Genomic DNA, 16,723 nt, shown 5'->3' on the forward strand with positions numbered 1-16,723 from the left:
AAAAAGAGTTAAGCTTTTGCTTCTCTAATTAAATCGAGTCAAGAATTTATGATAACTTTTACTCGTAAATGGTACGGAGTTTTTGGATCAAAACTCATTGATTACAAGAGTTTTTTTTTTTTTTCTTTTTTATGGTTATTTTTATTAGATATTGATAAGCGTATGTATAGCATGACAAAAGAGGTCGATGAAATGTTTTAAGCAAAATTCATAAAATTTCATATAAAAAGATTAAATAAAAATTGATAAATTAAAAAATAATTGTTATATAAATTAAGAGTGTAAATTTTAAAAAATTTTGATATATTTTTATATAAAAAATTTTATTATTGAATACATATCAATCAATTTTAAATTATAAATAATATTTTCAATAATTTTTTTTTATATATTATTGATATTCACATTAAATTTCATTAATCTATCGATTTTGATTTTTTATTAAATTTTTATTAAATTATTAAAAAAAACTTTATAAATTTCATCTAAAAATTTTCATTTAAATTTTATCCATATATGATGAATCTGACCAAGAGGTAATAGATTTTGAGATATTTTAATATTTGGGGAAATTTTGATAAACTTGAAGATTGTAAACTTTGATTGTCTTCATAATTATTGGATTTAATGGAACCTCATATTGGTAAAGCCACAATTTTAGGTTTCCTTGACGCTCCTATTAATTGGGAAACCCATATCTTTCGTCAAAGGGTAGTTAAATAAGATTAATAAATTAAAATATTCGTATCTAAAATTTACAACTAATTAACCGAATTAACTTTAAGATTAAAAACATGATCATGCTTTTTATTATTGTCTTTTATATAAAAATAAATAAGAAAACAAATATAAAAATAATATATCAATGCCTAGCTTCAGGATAATAACTTTCAAAGATAAGGTCTGACCTAACAGGGAAACTGCTTCCACACGTCCACCAGCTTGCAGAAAATGCCACAAATTGCAGAGCTTTCCGATTACATTTAGGACTCTACGTTCTACACTACTGTCCGAAGAAAGAAATGGTTGGCTCTAGTGTTTCCACCCACTTTTTTTCTCTCTATTTAAATCATTTGTCTGATCTTACTATCCTCGCAATTCATCATCTATATTGGTCTCTCCATCCATAGCTCTCTTTTCTAATTTCCACAGGAATATATTATATATATAATAGCTGTAGAAATGGAGAGCCAAGACAATAACAAGGTGAGTGGTAGTGTTGATGGAATAGGTGGGAGCAAAGGGGGAGTGGGGATGTCAACAAAAGTGAGCATCTGTGACTTGATTCTGAGGGTTTTGGCACTGCTGCTAACACTTGCAGCTGCCATAGTTCTTGGGGTGGATAAGCAGACTAAGGTTGTTCCATTTCAGTTCACACCAACCTTACCTCTTGTCAATGTTGAAGCACATGCTAAGTGGCATTACTTGTCTGCCTTTGTGTAAGTTTCAAGTTTCTTCTATCATTTGATTTTATTTTTTTGTCATCTGCTTGAGTTGCTTCCACTACACTTTCACTTTCAAAATCTTACTCACATAATCAAAGCTCCTGTATATGTTCTTTTAATGATTTTTTTTATAGAATAAATCAGAAACAGTGAAACAGAACTTGAGAATATTAACTTTGTTTCTTTGCTCATTTTGTTGCTCTTTTTTTCCTCTTGCTAGGTACTCCATGGTGGCAAATATAATAGCATGCTCATATGGTGCAATTTCTTCGCTCATTTTGCTGGGAACCCTATATAGAAAGACAGGATTGGTCCAAATTATAACTGTCTTCGATCTGGTGATGGTTGGATTGCTGTTTTCTGCCAACGGAGCTGCCTTGGCCATTGGTCTTATGGGCTACAAAGGGAACTCCCACGTTCAATGGAACAAAGTTTGCAATGTTTTCGACAAATTCTGTGACCAAGTTGCAATTTCTATTGTTCTGTCTTTAGTTGGTTCATTGGTCTTCATGGCTTTGGTAGCCGTCGCTGTTCTCACCTTCCATAAGAGATTTGCAAGTAGAAATTAAATGAGTTCATGTTTTATATTTGTTAGGAAAAATAAAATTATGTGAAAAAAAACTTATTATTTATATTGATTATTACTATATGGGTTTATATTAATTATTATGGATTTGCTCTGCTAGCTCTTCTTTGTCTGGATTTTATTTTCGTTTTTATTTTAGATAATAGTGTGAACAACACAAAATAATTGCAATAAACAGAGGGCAAACTCAATCCAAAACTTGAGACTCTGATTTTTAGGTTGTGGACTGCGAGGGCGATGTCAGTGAGCAGAAACTGTCCTGCAAATGGGACCCCTCACTTCTTACCAGGTTCTTAACTGTAGTACAATATATAGTATTCATGACAATTTTAACCATCAGTATCACTTTAATAATTTATGGATATGATTACATCTGTTAATTTATATATTTATATAATATAAAATATTAAAATTTAATATTTTACGTTAAAATTACTTATTATAATTTATGTTAATATAAAAATATATTTTATTATGTTAAAATTAATTCATATATAATTATTGTTAAAATTTTAAATTATATTATATTAATATTATATTATCATATCGTAATTTAAATTATCATTTCTAATATTATTATCGATGATTATAAATATATGGGATAATAATAAAACATATAAGTAATGGACAAGAGCACAACCGAATAAAAATAGATTTAAATCTTTCACTTTTTTATTAATTTTTTAGGAAAGAAATCATGCATCAATCAAAATGAATCAAATGTTTAAATAAGAAAAATAATGTTCATCTTTAATTAAAACAATGCTTCCTAATTAATTTGATTTAAAAAAAAAAAAAGAGAGCATAATTTGAAAATAAAAAAAAAAATTGATAAACGTTGCAAATTTGAAATTTAAATTTAAGGTATATCATCTTCTAAAATAATTATATGAATTAATAAAATTAAAATTCGGTTTGATTTTTATCATAGTACTACCACTATCAAATTTCTTTAAAAAAAAAAAACAATTAAGGAGCATCTGATCTTCATATTGGCTTGCCAATCCAACGGCAGGGTTTCAATACCCTGAGCAGGAAGCAAAGATTAAAAAAAAAAAAACCAACAAAAAAACGTAACAAACAATTCCAAATAGAATCAAATCAATTATACAAGTAGCTTGAACGTACACTGTCACATTCAACAACAATCGTCTTTGGCAGGCAAAATCTGTTCCCCTGAAATCTTCAGAGCAAATATTCTGAAAACAGTTTCCTTAACAAATCAGATATCGACTTTTCTTCATCATCATCACATGCAAAACCAAATAAAGAAAGAAAAACATGGAACATCAACAAAAGAGGACAAAGAAAGAAGAGGAAGAGGGGGAAATAAATGAGCTGCTTTATAGTATTATGGATGGTTATAGTGACAAAGTGATAGCTCCATTATCACAATTTTCAGCATTAATGAAAGAGGCTGCTGGTGTTGTCGAGGCAAAGGGTTCGAGCTCGAAGAAACGTTGCAGGCCAAAGGAAGCCAATGAAGAGGTGACTGAGAGCTTGAAGAAGGAAAGAGAGAAGAGGGATAAAATGGCTGAGAATTATGATCTTCTTCTGTCTATGGTCCCTAATCTCTTCCCTAAGGTCATATTCGATCGATGCCATTTGGTTCATAGTAGTTAAAATTGATGCTCTTCATTTCATTCAGGAACCTGTTTGTTTCATGTTTCTAATGACAAACATGTCTTCGTTTCAAAACCAGTTCTTGATTTTTGAAAGCCATTTTCCTAGTTGTTACCTTTCAAATGTTGAATATCTGTTTGCCAAGAGTGATGGGTTTTTCTTCAACTCTTTATCTGATCAAATGTTTTTTTCATTCTTTTAGGCTACAAGAGAGAATATTGTAGGTGAAACAATTGCATATATTCAATCCCTAGAAAAAGAGATAAAAAGGTTGGAAGAGCTGAAGAATTCATCAGAATCAAAAGTAGCAGAAGGTTATTCAATTTCAAACAGGAATTCCTCAATCAATGTCACTGTCTCAAGCAATCTCGCCTTCTTTGGGATTCAATCACTCGTTCGACCAAGACTAGTGACAGACATTTTTATGGTATTCCATAAGCACAAGGCTGAGGTTTTGGCGGCAAATGTTGCAGTTAATGATCAAAGGCAAATAACAGTAACTGTGACAGCAGCAGTTGCCAATGGCAATGGAGATAGTACAATTGAAAAAATTAAACGAGACATACTAATTTTATAGGGCTTGAAACTTCTTAGAAGTTTTATTTCTTCATTCATATACTGCTATATATTAGCATTTATCCAAAAAGTTGTTGAAGAACATACATTTGTAGTTTTATAAATTCATTGAAACTACCTTTAGCATATGGTTTAAAGGGAAAAAAATGAACAAAAGGATCCATTGTATTTAACTACTATAGTGTTTGGAAAATGAAGAAATTTTGCTTTGTTGATGCTATTGCAATCAGCTTTAGTATTGAATGTTTCTAGTTCGAACCCTAATCGTAATTCAAAAAAAAAAAAAAAAACAAAATTAATTGATGACAACTGAAAATTTTGATGAGCTGACAATTGATATTTAAGTACTAACTAGTTCTTAACAAAATTGGGAATCTCAAAAGAGTGGATTAACCCAAATGAATGGAATCTCAAAAGAGTAACTGATAAAATAGGGTTACAACTAGATGCTTGCTTGCAATCCCTCTAGCAGTGGAGTGTGAAGTTTGTGATCATGAATGGAGTCCTCAGTTTGCGGCAATTCTTGAAATGTCTAAAATAGTTGCAGCTCTGTTGATACAAGGTGCCAACATAGCTTTGGTTCGTCATGTCCAATCTTCCTTGGCTTACGACAGAATTTCTCTTTTCGCTAAATCTTCCAAATTTACATTCCTTGCTAAGCCTATGTTTAGAAGACTCGTAACCATGGCAGGAATATCTGATTTCAAAGATGCAGCCAATGCCTAACCAAATTGATTCAATGAAGGACAACAATTAGCTTAAGATTCTTGGATACAAACTGTCAAAAGAAATGACAAGGATTTTCTTCTTTTTTTTGAGAAAAATAAAGAATTAAATAGTATACCTTCCTATCTTCCTCTTTTTGATGCTTGATAACTTCCATAGGCCACTCATTTACCAGTTTCTCAACTTCATCCGCAATACCAGGCTTCTTTGCATCAGATAGAGTCTGGCATGAAATAGTGTAATAGTTTAATCTCAGACATTATAGAATCCAAAAGCATTCAAGGGCACATAAAAGATATGTTTGATACCTCAAATACTAGTAATTTTCTTATTTACTCCACATAGCAGATTAAATATCAGTTAAGCAATCAAAAGCTGAATGTCAAGATGATGATGACACCCATCCGAATGGCAAGTTCAAAACAAATTAACTCACAGCTCAATGAGACAAGGTAAGAAAACTTCCCCAGTATTACTTGATATGATCAGCAGCAACCCATAAATAATAGTAAAAATTATCCAGAATCTAGATGTCTCATATCCATTTCCATGGGTAGAAATAGGAGTAAGTTAAAGCATAATTACTTCAGTATTTGGGAGGCATAACAATTTGATACTTTCCTTAACAAACTCACTCACTATTAATCATTTTGTACATTTATCTTCTTTTTATATTAATTCCATTTTATTCTATTCCCCTACTCCGGCATGGTCAAGAAGGTTGGAGACTAAAAAGGCCAAGGGTAATCTAAATTTGAAAACATTAAATGGCACAAATTGATATGAAACCTCATTTACCTGATTAAGGACTTGAATAAGAGCTGCAGCTTCCTCTGGCTTATGTTCAAGTAGTAAACCCTGAAAATAAAAAAATAATTAAAAATAAATAAAATGTTGATCACATGAAGAGAAACTAAACAGGTATGTATTGTTATAAAATGATAATATTATTCTTTTGTTTATTGGAATCAATTGTCTTATTCAGGCATAGAATGAAAATTACCTTTGCACATGCAAAACCAGTGGTGAGAGTGTGCTGCTTCATTGTGTCAGATCTCAATTTCTCAATATTCCATAGTGACTCAGTGTCTCCTATAAACAAGAAATGATAAATTAGCCCCAAGTTCCAAGTATGAGGAAAGAGATATTCTAGTAGTAACTCATTCATTGAGAGCGAGCTTTATCTCTGTCTCCCTCTTATCAACCACCACCACTAAGAGAGCAAGAGAGAGAGAGAGAGTTAAAAAATGTAAATCACAGAGAAAATTGGATTAGATACAGATGATAAGAACCCAGAGATTAGAGACCTCTTCGGACAGCAAATTCCATCCATGTGTCAAATGTAGTCTGTCGCAGTTTTACTCCAGCCTTGATAAACCTCTTTGAGTACTTAGAGATCAACTCCCAATTATTTGTATTGTAACAAATGCTGCAAATGTTTAATCCAAATAAAATATTAAATCAACTTAAAAGGAATCATGAAGACAAGACAAGAATCCTTGCAACGCCAGATAGGAGAACAAGTATGCTAATAAGTACCTACTTTCTACCCCACCCCCCCCACCCCCCCCCCCCCCCCCCCGCCCAAAAAAAAAAGGGAAACTCAATAAACCAATTCTAAAGATCATAACACAGAAGTTTGGGGCAGTTAATAGAATCAAAGTTCAATATTTTAGAAAGTTAGTGATATATAGCTTGTTCACTTAAAGAACAAATTTATCCAATAATGCAAAATCACATCACATTTAAACATCTCAGATTTGAATGTCCATGTGTGTTCTAGCCAGGAAATTGGACAAGGATCAAACTTGAATTGAGTTATATACATTTAAAAGAGAATAAGCCTTTCACATCCAGTCAATTTTTTTACATTTACTGCAAATTTTATTGGGAAAAGCAAAAATAATTGTTATTGAGACAGGAATTCTTAGGGCATTTAGCAAAGCAAAAGAGAAACATCCATCACAACTAAACACTTATTCACCTGAAAACGATATCTGCAGTGCCAGCTTGTAGTGGTAAGTTATTCTTTTTCAAAAGTTTCATTACCTCCACCATGAGTTTAACATCATTACAAGCCTTAGCATACGACTGCATTCCAACATTTAATTAAATGTACAAAAATACCAAACCCAAAATGAAAATTGAAAAATTTGATAGATGGGCCAATTATACCAGTAAATGATGTGCAGATGCGATACTAGGAGTCAATCCATACACATTGTGTTGCCACAAAGCCTTCTTTCCTGTGTCAGCATTCAAGCTAAATTATATTCATACAGTTACATTAAATACACCATATGGTACTTAAAAATATTTTAACTAAGCTACAAATTTCTACAAACCAAGTATTCAAGAATAGCTGTCAAACTACAGAAAATTGTTCAGGGTCTGCAAAAATAAATAGCCAAAAAAAAAAAAACCAAGTACTTAAAATATAAAAAAACAACAAGGCATACCAAAATCAATGGCACCCACACGAGCACATGCCCTGGTAACTTCTTGGCAGAGATTGCAATTAAAATTGGAATGAATCCGAAGATTTGATAATCGCTGCAACCAAAAACCAGAGATCACATCCATAAACAAACCACATTTGAATAAAACTATCAAAAAAATGCAACAAAGATAAGGAACTCACAAATCTTCGGAGATTATGCAGAACATCAAACAGAAGCTTAATATCCTCACGATTTTTGCAGTTTTCAATCATTGACCATAGAGAAGCATTCGGAGGCATAGTCCTTTTAACATTTACGGATTGAAGCATGTTATCATAGAGTTCCTTAACATCCTCTGCATTCAACAACACCAAACCAAACATTTGAAAAAAAAAAAAGCTTAAAAACAATCTGAAACTAAACTAATATAGAGCAAATCAAGTACCAGTTGGATTACTGTTTGGGGTTCCTGCTTCTGTAGAAAAAGATGTCCGTGACATCATCGAATAAATCGGATGCCGTGGCATTGGAAAATAACTGCTTCCATATATCCCTGTGAAATTTAAAAAATTATAAATTCATAAAAAAATCATACGAAATCAATAACTTTTTCTTCTTTCTCAATGAGAAGTGAACTAAAAATTATAAATTTCATTTCTCCTTCTTAGCTAATAATCCAAATAATTCGTATTAAATTGAACAGAAAAATAAAAATTAAAAGAAAACATTTTTAAAAAGTTCAAAAAATGTGGAATTTCGACGGTACCTGAGGAAGCGTCGGTGTGGAGTTGGCATTGAAGAGAAGAGAGAGGAGATGAGTTGATTTGAGTCAAAGAGGAGAGGAATCGGTGATTTGAATTGAAATGAATTGTTCGGGTTCCTAAAACCCTAGCGAGATTACGAGCGTTCGAAAGGACTCGCATTTTCTTTTCTTTTTTTTTTTTTGGGGGGGGGGGATTGAGTGGGAACTCGGAGCGAGTTTTAGAGACGAAAACTCGTTGGGTTTTAGGGGAAGGAGATTCGACCAGGATAAAAACGGCGGAGAGGGTCAGGGGAAAGAAAGGACGAAGGATGGACTTCTGTACAGTGGCGGCCCAAGGTTCTTCTATGGACCTGATGAGCTGACTTCAATTTTTTTTTTTAATTTTTTTAATGCAAAATGAAACAAATCCCAACCATTTCCAATTTAATTTTTATTTACCCACAAGAGTTTATCTAATTTTGAAATTTTGCTGCAAAAAAAACCTGTGATTTTGGAATTTTAATTGTTTGATATTATTGTGAAAAATTAAAATATCTGACATAATATTTAAAAACATAGAATAAATCATTTTATTTTATCACTAATATATTTTATTTAAAAATATAAATTAATTTATTTATAAAAAAATTACATAAATATGTAAAATAAAAATTATAAAAAAATAAAGAAATAAATTTGATTTTTATTCTTAAAAAAAATTATAGGTAAGTGAATTACTCATTTCATATTTACGGATATAAAAATAAAAATAAATTTAAAATATCTGTTAAATATTCTTTTCATCAATAGCTAGCGTTTACAACAATCAAAACAATCATTCACAGCTTCATTTTAACTCCGCCATGGGAGAAGGAATAACCTGAGAAAAGTTTATGCGAAAGACATAAAAATGCTAATGTCATTCGGATCATTATACAGTAGTACATAATCGATCCAGTAATACAAACTAAAATGTTTGAACATGCAATCAAGAATTCTCTTTTTTGCTTTATGCTTAGATGCCTTGGATCATGATCTTGTCATTGAGGGAGAACTGGAGGGGCAATTGTGCGGGTATTATATGATTTACATTGATTACATTTATGTCCTATTATGTGGAAGTAAACTTCTGTAGTGTCATTGCAGTCATTGCATAGGATCCAAACCTGCATTCAACAGTTAAATCAATTCAGATAGGCAATGGGTAGGGTATCCGCTATTTTTTAGGTATCCATTCCCGAGCCCTCTTAAATTTTATACTACTTGAACCCTGTTAAACACTCTATTGTTCCAAAATTCTCAAGCTCAGAGCTATGACTCGAACTCAACAGGGTATTAGACATGAAGAAGAATCAAAGAAAGCACCTTCCTATACCGGTAATCCTCAGGCATTACAGTTTCTTCAATCTGAGAACAAACAAGATGAGTTTTGTGTTATGAATCATGTTGAACAAATGAAGACTTGAATAGAAGACAAGGCTGTCAATCACAACCATTTACAGTTTGATGGCCTTAAAATTGAAGAAGTGTACCTCTTCATCTATCCTCTTCCAGGTTCTAGACATATCAATTACTGACTTTGAGCATATGGGACAACAATATCTGAGCAACAACATCAATTGAAATTAAGAATAAAACATAGATTTTAACTTGTGATCAACTAAAACAAGAACTCATAGTCACTCACTTGTCACGGTTTATCATCTCATGGTAACACTCATAGTGCATTGTGTGACCACATTTCATCACGGTGGTATCTTTCAACGAATCGAAAAGGTACTAGAGAAACAGAATGATGCACCATTAGCAGATGAGAATAGTTCTAGATAGAATTGAAGAGAGAAGAAGACCAACCTCATAGCATATGGGGCAGTGATGCCGCATTGAGTTCTCCACACACAAATGATTATCCTGCAGTGCAATGGAATAGCAAGACCCTGTCCAATATAGTGTTATTGTAAAAGAACAAAGAGATGCAGCATGGCATGGAAGAGATGCTTTAATAAATTGTTAGCATGGGATGGAATTCAAATGTTTAGAGGCCTTCTCAAAACTCACTTCATTCATTTTCAGGTTCACATCAAAACATAGAACATAGTTTTAAAGCAAAGTAGTGGACTCCAAACATGAAACATAGTTGATAAAGACAACATATTGGACAAGGACAGAACCTGGTTTAAAAATAACAATGATAATGAAAATGGATAACTGGGAAAGTCAGAATAGAAGGGTTGAGATAGACAAAGTACTGACCAAGACAGAATTTGAATTGGACAGTAGGCAATGCCCTACTGGCACACAGCACACCACAAATACCACCATGAAGTAAGAGAGCATTCTTACGAAGCATAACATCATTACATTCAAAAGAATAAGGTTAGCTCAGTTGATTCATACAATCATCCTTAAGAGGCCATTCATAAAATCCTACCATCTGCAATCTCTTCCCATATCACCAGACTACGATATCTTTTGTAAGAAGAGAATAGTGACAAATTTGTAATTAAAGGTGTTAACTACATACCGCACTTCTTGCAGTGAAAAAAGTTCTCTTGACCACCAACTCTGTTGCCAAAGTCATTCTATTAGGTCCCATCACTTTCGTTTTAATAATCATTAGGAAAATAATAGCCATACATAAACTTTGCAACTAACCTGCAGATCCCACAATCATGACAATGAAATTGCCCTTTCTCAGTCTGCATCGCATGTGTTTGAAAGGTAAACATCAAGGAAAAACAAGAAACAGTAGACAAAAGCAAACAAGGATCAAACACCTATTCATTCTCTCCATTTTAAGCCAACGATTAATGAATCAACAGCGGCAATAAACCAAACTTTATCACCACTATTTCACAGTTTTATTTATTTGGCTAGCTAAATCTTCAAAAAGCATATGCTTACATCATCATCAAAGAACTTGCAAATTTCACAGAAATACTCTCCCATATTGACGCCACAATTTGAACAAAGTTTAGCAACCTAGAAAAACAGAACACAACAATCAGCATCAAAACTGAACAAGAACAAAAACAAAGGTCTAGTTGTATCAAATCTGAAACACACATACCGGCTGCTCCATGTCACAAACCGAGCAAATAACCTTAAAAGAACCAAATTAGAGAAAAGACATCATTGAAATTCTTAATACAGAAAAAAAATAACATTAAATTGAAAAGCCATGATTTTCAATATCATACTTGTTTAACATCTTGTCGAACAAGCTCGTGCCTATCAAAGGGGTTGCTTAACATGCTCTGGAGAACAAATTAGTAAAGCCAAAACAATAAAAACCCAGATCAAGAAATCGCATAAAGAGTTAGAAAAATGGAAACTTTTTTTAAAACAGGGGAATCCAAACGAAATATTAAAAAAAATACCGCAGCCTCGTTATGGCAATGGCGACAAGAGAAAACCTCGTTGCAACATGGAGCTCGAATCTTACATCTCCTCCTATAATGTTGGCATCTAAAAAAATCCAAAAAAAAAAAAGTCATTGATGGAAAAGAAGCCAAAATAAAATAAGAAAAGGAAGAAGAAGAAGAATAAAGAAAGATACCCATATCCCATCTTCCCAAAATAAAGGCGTTCATTATCTGAAGAGACTTCCATGAAGAAAAAAAGGTTTTTTTTTTTGGCTTTTCTAGAGAAATCCCAGAAAGAGAATGGAGTTTCCTGATTTGGGAAGATGGGTTAGTTTTGGTGTCGCAATCCTCAAAAGAGGAAAAACCGAAGAAGATAAATGAAGCCCCCACGCCTTCAAGAAAAAGCTGTTAAAGTTATGCTAATCTAATAAATTTTTAATATCATATAATTTTATATTCATTTATATCCTTTTATTTATGGTCAATTTATTATAAATTAAATATTTAATAAAACATCAAAATCATTTTTTTTATCTTTTTAAACTTTATCATATGAAAAATTTTTCATTTTTATTTACATGTGATAAAATTTATTAAAACAAATTATTTTATATATAATAAATTTTTTATATTTTATAATCTTAAATCATTTCACTTGATCGGAAGTTGAATGCTTAAAAAAGGCCACTCATTTATATGTTTTTCATTATTACAATATAATATGTTATATTAAGAGGCAATATCTTAATAATAAAAATAACAAAGATATTGTAGTTGGACGAGGGAGGATAAGGCAGGTGGTAGAGACTACAGAGTGCTGACTTTGAGAAAATGGGTCAGTCGCCGCAACGTCAGCGAATCATGTTTCATTCTGCTAAGTTTTGTCGGTATTATACATGTGCAACGCACCATGATTTCATTACTCCCTCCCACCCTGAACCTGGAAGGTGAGACGTGTAGCCAAGATAGAAGGATAAAGACAGACATTGGTTTGCTTTGGAGGGGTTGTTTTTCTAACCCTTAAATCAACAGAAATTTGTTAATGGCTTCAACTTAGAGTTCATTAATGTTCGAGATATATATATATATATATATATTTCAATAAAAATATTAAAAATTCTTTATCCTGATGGATAATTTGGGTGATGTCACTACATCAGATCTGTAGGAGACCTTATGAAGAGTTCCTTTCTTGTACATTTTTCCAACTTTAGGTGAATTTACTTTTTTTTTTGCTTAAAACTCTTTTAAAAAAAGAAAAAGAAAAAAGCAAGTTCTAGAGCTCTGTGCATAGTTTGCAGTCCCAACTGAACTGGATCCTGAAAAAGAGGTGAGGTGCTTGCAAAGCTCAACTTGCACTTCTCTTGATATTCTTTTCTATATTTTTATGACCAGGATCTGCTAGGAGTCCAATGAGAAAGCAAGTTTATCACGAGTTACAGCAAATTATACAATTTGATAATAATTAACCAGAGTTTTAATTGATTAGTTCATATAATTACTCTTAAAAAATAATATTTAATAAATTTAAAGTTTAAATTTTAATATTGCAATCTATATCTTTGCCCCTATTCTTATCCAGATTACAACTTTCTTTATACCAAATAAAATCTTACAATTTGATAAGAGCAACAATTATTTTCAGTCATTGATTGTATGTGTGAGACTTTTAATGATTGTACAGTTTCTGAATGTAGTAATTGCGGTCTAAGGATCCAATCCCAAGAGTTAAATTCATGTTGCTTTTACCAGTCGAGCAAAATTGACCAGTATTTGCTCTAGAATCAGACTATGGATGTTATTATATGTTGCATTTGAAGTATATTTAAGCGAAATGCAAACATGTTTTCAAGCAAAGTTTCATTCATTCAATGCCTGTGTGATCATCAGCCAATGGATAAAAGGATCTGCAATTTGCGTTTGGACCTTTCGCCCTTTTGGTCAAGAAAAGCAACCAAAATTTAGGTTCAAACCAAAGGACATTTCGGACTAGCTAGATGGGTTCACTGGTGAGTGACATATCAGATGTTTTTCGTATTTCATCTTTTTCCATTTACAACATTGAGGAAGTTGAATCATGAGGATAAGATCATAACCCTGTTTATTGAATGTCCTAGTGCTTTGAAATTACTGTTTTATAAAATATTTTAATGTGCTTATATTATTACTCTCAATGAAAAAGATCCTACCTTTAGCCGAAACACAGTGGATGAAAAATAGATTACAGGATCCCAACCAATACTTAAAAAACATAATTGTCTTTTTTAAGTAATTCCAACCATGTCACACATTGTTCTATGATAATTCTAACAATTTGAAATTTAAACGTAAAACAAGTAATATAATCTAACAATCTTTTTAAAAACGTGTTGAATTTAATCAATTAGTTAATAACTATAAATATAAATGTTTCATATGTCAACAGTCACATGATCTATTGGTATAGTATTACATTCTTAATTTCTGTAATCAAGATGTAAATTCTAACAACCTCAAATAAGAAAATAAATAAATAAATAAATCCAGCTAATATCCCCATTGCATGCCAGCATAAAACCTTGCTGCACTACTATTTTGTAATTCTAAAAATAAAACTTTGTTTCTATTGATAATTCGCCAAATTGGCTAAGCTCAGCCTCAGAAAATCAACAGAAAAAAACGGTTTGTTATTAGAGCAAAAAACTGCAGGCATCAAATTACGCCCATGCAAGCTATGTCTCCAACAGAAACCAGAACAAGATTTTTCTCATTTCTAAGTCTCTCTCCAGATTAAAAAGGGGGGCAGTGCGATCCTCCTCTTTGCACTCAGAATCTACAGAGATGGGCTGTGGTGAATCCAAACATGTCGCAACAGGAAACACCATCAGCCGCAAAAATTCAAGAGCAGGATCGAAGAGCGGCAAAATCTCAGAAACCATTCAGGAAACAAGCAAACATGATAGCAAGACAAGCCTTATATTGGTGAAAGAGGAAGGCCAAAATGTCAATCAGGACTCTTATGCAGACAATTCCAGGGACGTGGCTGATGTGAAGGGCATGGCTGAAAACAAAGAATTGAAGAAAGAAGGAAATGTAGAGAATGATAAGGAGAAGAAAACTGGTGTTGTAAAAGAGAATGAGGAACCTGTTGAGGGAATTGCTTTTGAGAGGTTGTCCATTGAGAATGTGAAAGTGGCTGATGCTTTGGAGGTTAAAAAGCTGTCTGAAGAGACAAAAGAAGAAACTCTGGAGGGAAAAGAATTGGCTCAAGAGACAAAAATAGAAACTAAACAAGAAACTGTGGTGGATAAAAATTTGGCTGAAGAGACAAAAGAAGAAACTGATGAAGATATCACGGAGGATAAGAAATTGGCAAAGGTTGCAAAAGAAGAAACTCTGAAGGATCAAAAACTGCCAGAAGAGAAAAAAGGAGAAACTGCAAATGGTTTGTGACATTAACTAAGGATGCTTCAATGCCAGTAATTCTTGTTCGTTCACTAATTAATTTGATTCCATCATGTATGTTCAGGAGAAGCTGAAACTGTGAAGAAAGAGAAGTTGGTGAAAGAAACAGAAGCAGCAGAAACTACTGAAGCTAAAGTTTCAACCCCAGGTGTGAAAGAGGTATTACTTATTAAATCCAGTTTTGGTTCCTGTTTCAAGCCATTACATTTGCAAGTTTGATTTTGCTGCAGAAAAGAAAATTGCAAGTACTCACATGGGTTTTTTTGTGGTGCAGGAAGAAAAACCAGCAGTTTCACCAGCCGATGATTTGAAGACAGAGTGAAACTTTCTAAGCAGTTTTATCTGTGTTTATCAGACTGCTTTTACACTTCAGTTTCATGTATTAAGATCATATTCCTTCTCAAATCCCTCTTCAAAGAAACATGCGTAATGCTTTAAGCTATGAAAAATTATAATGATAATTGATCTTCCATGCTGAATTTTCTTGGAATGTGGACATTGCTAGCTATGACATAAATTTTATCAACTTCCCAATAGTACTAGGAATGCTTTAGGCTATGAAAATTATAATGATCTTGAAATCAAAAAGTTAAATTTTGGTCATATTGAGTAAGTTTATTGCCAGAAAATTTTATTCATTTTGATGGGCCCCTTTTGGCTCAAAAGGAGATAAATCATCCTTCAATTTGTTTATTGACACGATAAAGAGTCTGATATTCACCCATATTTATGAATCATCGACCCAAAATTTAAATTTAGTTGATTCATGCGATTATATTTAAATTTATTATATTTAGGAGTTAAGCCCGAGTACCTACAATTTTTTTTATCCCAAGATACAATCTCCTTTGTAAAAACAAAACTGATATTCAACCACAAGGGAGAGAGCTTCTTGCTTGTGATTGGTATTGTTCTAAAGGTCATGGTCATTTATGATGCGGATTTTTCGGCATTAGGACGTATTTTGGTAACAAAATTATGATTCATGTATAGCATCCATGCAAGAAATTAGCTATATTCAAGGCCATAAAGAGACTAACAGATAAACTAATCATCATTGCAACAATCTCTATCGTCAGAAAACTAGATTCAAAGTGACCCGATCTCAAGAACTGGCCCTTGGCCTAATGGATTTTGAGTTTGATCCATGCTAACAACAAAGAAGCTGTGCCCATCTCATTGTGCTCTTCCATTTGATCAGAAACCAGTTTGAACAAGAGTTTTTTTTTTTTTTTCTCCCATGTTGAGTTTATAGGGAGTTTAGTGCAGTATCTGGGGTTTAACTCTAGATCTGCAACCTTTAATGTTGAACCAAGTATGGTGTGAAGGCTTGTACACAAATTCTTTCTTTATGTCTGGCCTCGCATCTTCCAGTTCACTCTGTTATTTTGATGAAATACTTCTAAAGGCAAGATCAATTTTAAGAATGACAAAGTTGAAGCTTACAACTATGTAAAGAAACAAATTTTTAAGCTGGCATTGAAATTCAATATTCAAAAATGTAAAAAAAAAAAATGTACACTTTGGTTATTTACACAAACTCCTTTGTACCCCGAATCCGAACCCGAATCCAACCCACATCGACAACATTCATTTTCAATGGCTTTTTACATGGCTTCAATGGAAGAATGAAAAGCCAGTTATCTGAAGCGGAAAACATAGTTACCATGAGAAATTCAAATCACGTAACCGATAAATGATGTAGTAGATGTAACTTCCCCTTCATTTGACTGAGTATTCATTTTCAGAACAACTGTGGCTGGATCTCTGGACAA

General features: G+C 32.6%; 5 protein-coding genes across 6 annotated transcripts; 3 read left to right on the forward strand and 2 right to left on the reverse strand.

Moving 5' to 3' along the window:
* Positions 1 to 892: 892 nt before the first annotated feature.
* LOC111307457 (CASP-like protein 1E1) lies at positions 893 to 2,130 on the forward strand. The gene is made up of 2 exons (XM_022905476.2): positions 893 to 1,439; positions 1,666 to 2,130. Exons 1-2 carry the CDS (start codon positions 1,183 to 1,185, stop codon positions 2,012 to 2,014), a joined length of 606 nt encoding a protein of 201 aa, XP_022761211.2. The 5' UTR covers positions 893 to 1,182; the 3' UTR covers positions 2,015 to 2,130.
* LOC111306818 (transcription factor TT8-like) lies at positions 2,127 to 4,381 on the forward strand. 2 transcript variants are annotated; one of them, XM_089751862.1, is made up of 3 exons: positions 2,127 to 2,320; positions 3,434 to 3,615; positions 3,857 to 4,381. In XM_089751862.1, exons 1-3 carry the CDS (start codon positions 2,269 to 2,271, stop codon positions 4,229 to 4,231), a joined length of 609 nt encoding a protein of 202 aa, XP_089607988.1. In that variant the 5' UTR covers positions 2,127 to 2,268; the 3' UTR covers positions 4,232 to 4,381. The 2 variants fall into 2 exon arrangements, with proteins under 2 accessions (XP_089607988.1, XP_022760498.2); XM_022904763.2 differs by lacking the exon at positions 2,127 to 2,320 and having other exon boundaries at positions 3,174 to 3,615.
* Positions 4,382 to 4,529: 148 nt separating this feature from the next.
* Positions 4,530 to 8,514, reverse strand: LOC111306816 (uncharacterized). Its single transcript, XM_022904761.2, has 11 exons — positions 8,164 to 8,514; positions 7,843 to 7,950; positions 7,598 to 7,752; positions 7,416 to 7,509; positions 7,132 to 7,202; positions 6,941 to 7,047; positions 6,264 to 6,385; positions 5,960 to 6,048; positions 5,755 to 5,814; positions 5,075 to 5,179; positions 4,530 to 4,952 (listed from the first exon to the last, which is right to left on the reverse strand). Exons 1-11 carry the CDS (start codon positions 8,318 to 8,320, stop codon positions 4,836 to 4,838), a joined length of 1,185 nt encoding a protein of 394 aa, XP_022760496.2. The 5' UTR covers positions 8,321 to 8,514; the 3' UTR covers positions 4,530 to 4,835.
* Positions 8,515 to 8,909: 395 nt separating this feature from the next.
* On the reverse strand, positions 8,910 to 11,848 carry LOC111306817 (CHY-type/CTCHY-type/RING-type Zinc finger protein). Its single transcript, XM_022904762.2, has 12 exons — positions 11,699 to 11,848; positions 11,520 to 11,607; positions 11,340 to 11,396; positions 11,210 to 11,242; positions 11,044 to 11,121; positions 10,795 to 10,838; positions 10,664 to 10,704; positions 9,994 to 10,076; positions 9,827 to 9,918; positions 9,672 to 9,741; positions 9,505 to 9,546; positions 8,910 to 9,305 (listed from the first exon to the last, which is right to left on the reverse strand). The coding sequence occupies exons 1-12, from the start codon at positions 11,749 to 11,751 to the stop codon at positions 9,180 to 9,182; spliced, it is 807 nt and encodes a 268-aa protein (XP_022760497.2). The 5' UTR covers positions 11,752 to 11,848; the 3' UTR covers positions 8,910 to 9,179.
* A 2,147-nt stretch (positions 11,849 to 13,995) lies between these two features.
* Positions 13,996 to 15,432, forward strand: LOC111307458 (uncharacterized). Its single transcript, XM_022905478.2, has 3 exons — positions 13,996 to 14,928; positions 15,013 to 15,107; positions 15,223 to 15,432. The coding sequence occupies exons 1-3, from the start codon at positions 14,325 to 14,327 to the stop codon at positions 15,268 to 15,270; spliced, it is 747 nt and encodes a 248-aa protein (XP_022761213.2). The 5' UTR covers positions 13,996 to 14,324; the 3' UTR covers positions 15,271 to 15,432.
* Positions 15,433 to 16,723: the final 1,291 nt, after the last annotated feature.

Source organism: Durio zibethinus, chromosome 22 (assembly GCF_047325235.1).
Source record: "Durio zibethinus cultivar Kanyao isolate XHJ-2024 chromosome 22, ASM4732523v1, whole genome shotgun sequence".
NCBI lineage: Eukaryota > Viridiplantae > Streptophyta > Magnoliopsida > Malvales > Malvaceae > Durio > Durio zibethinus.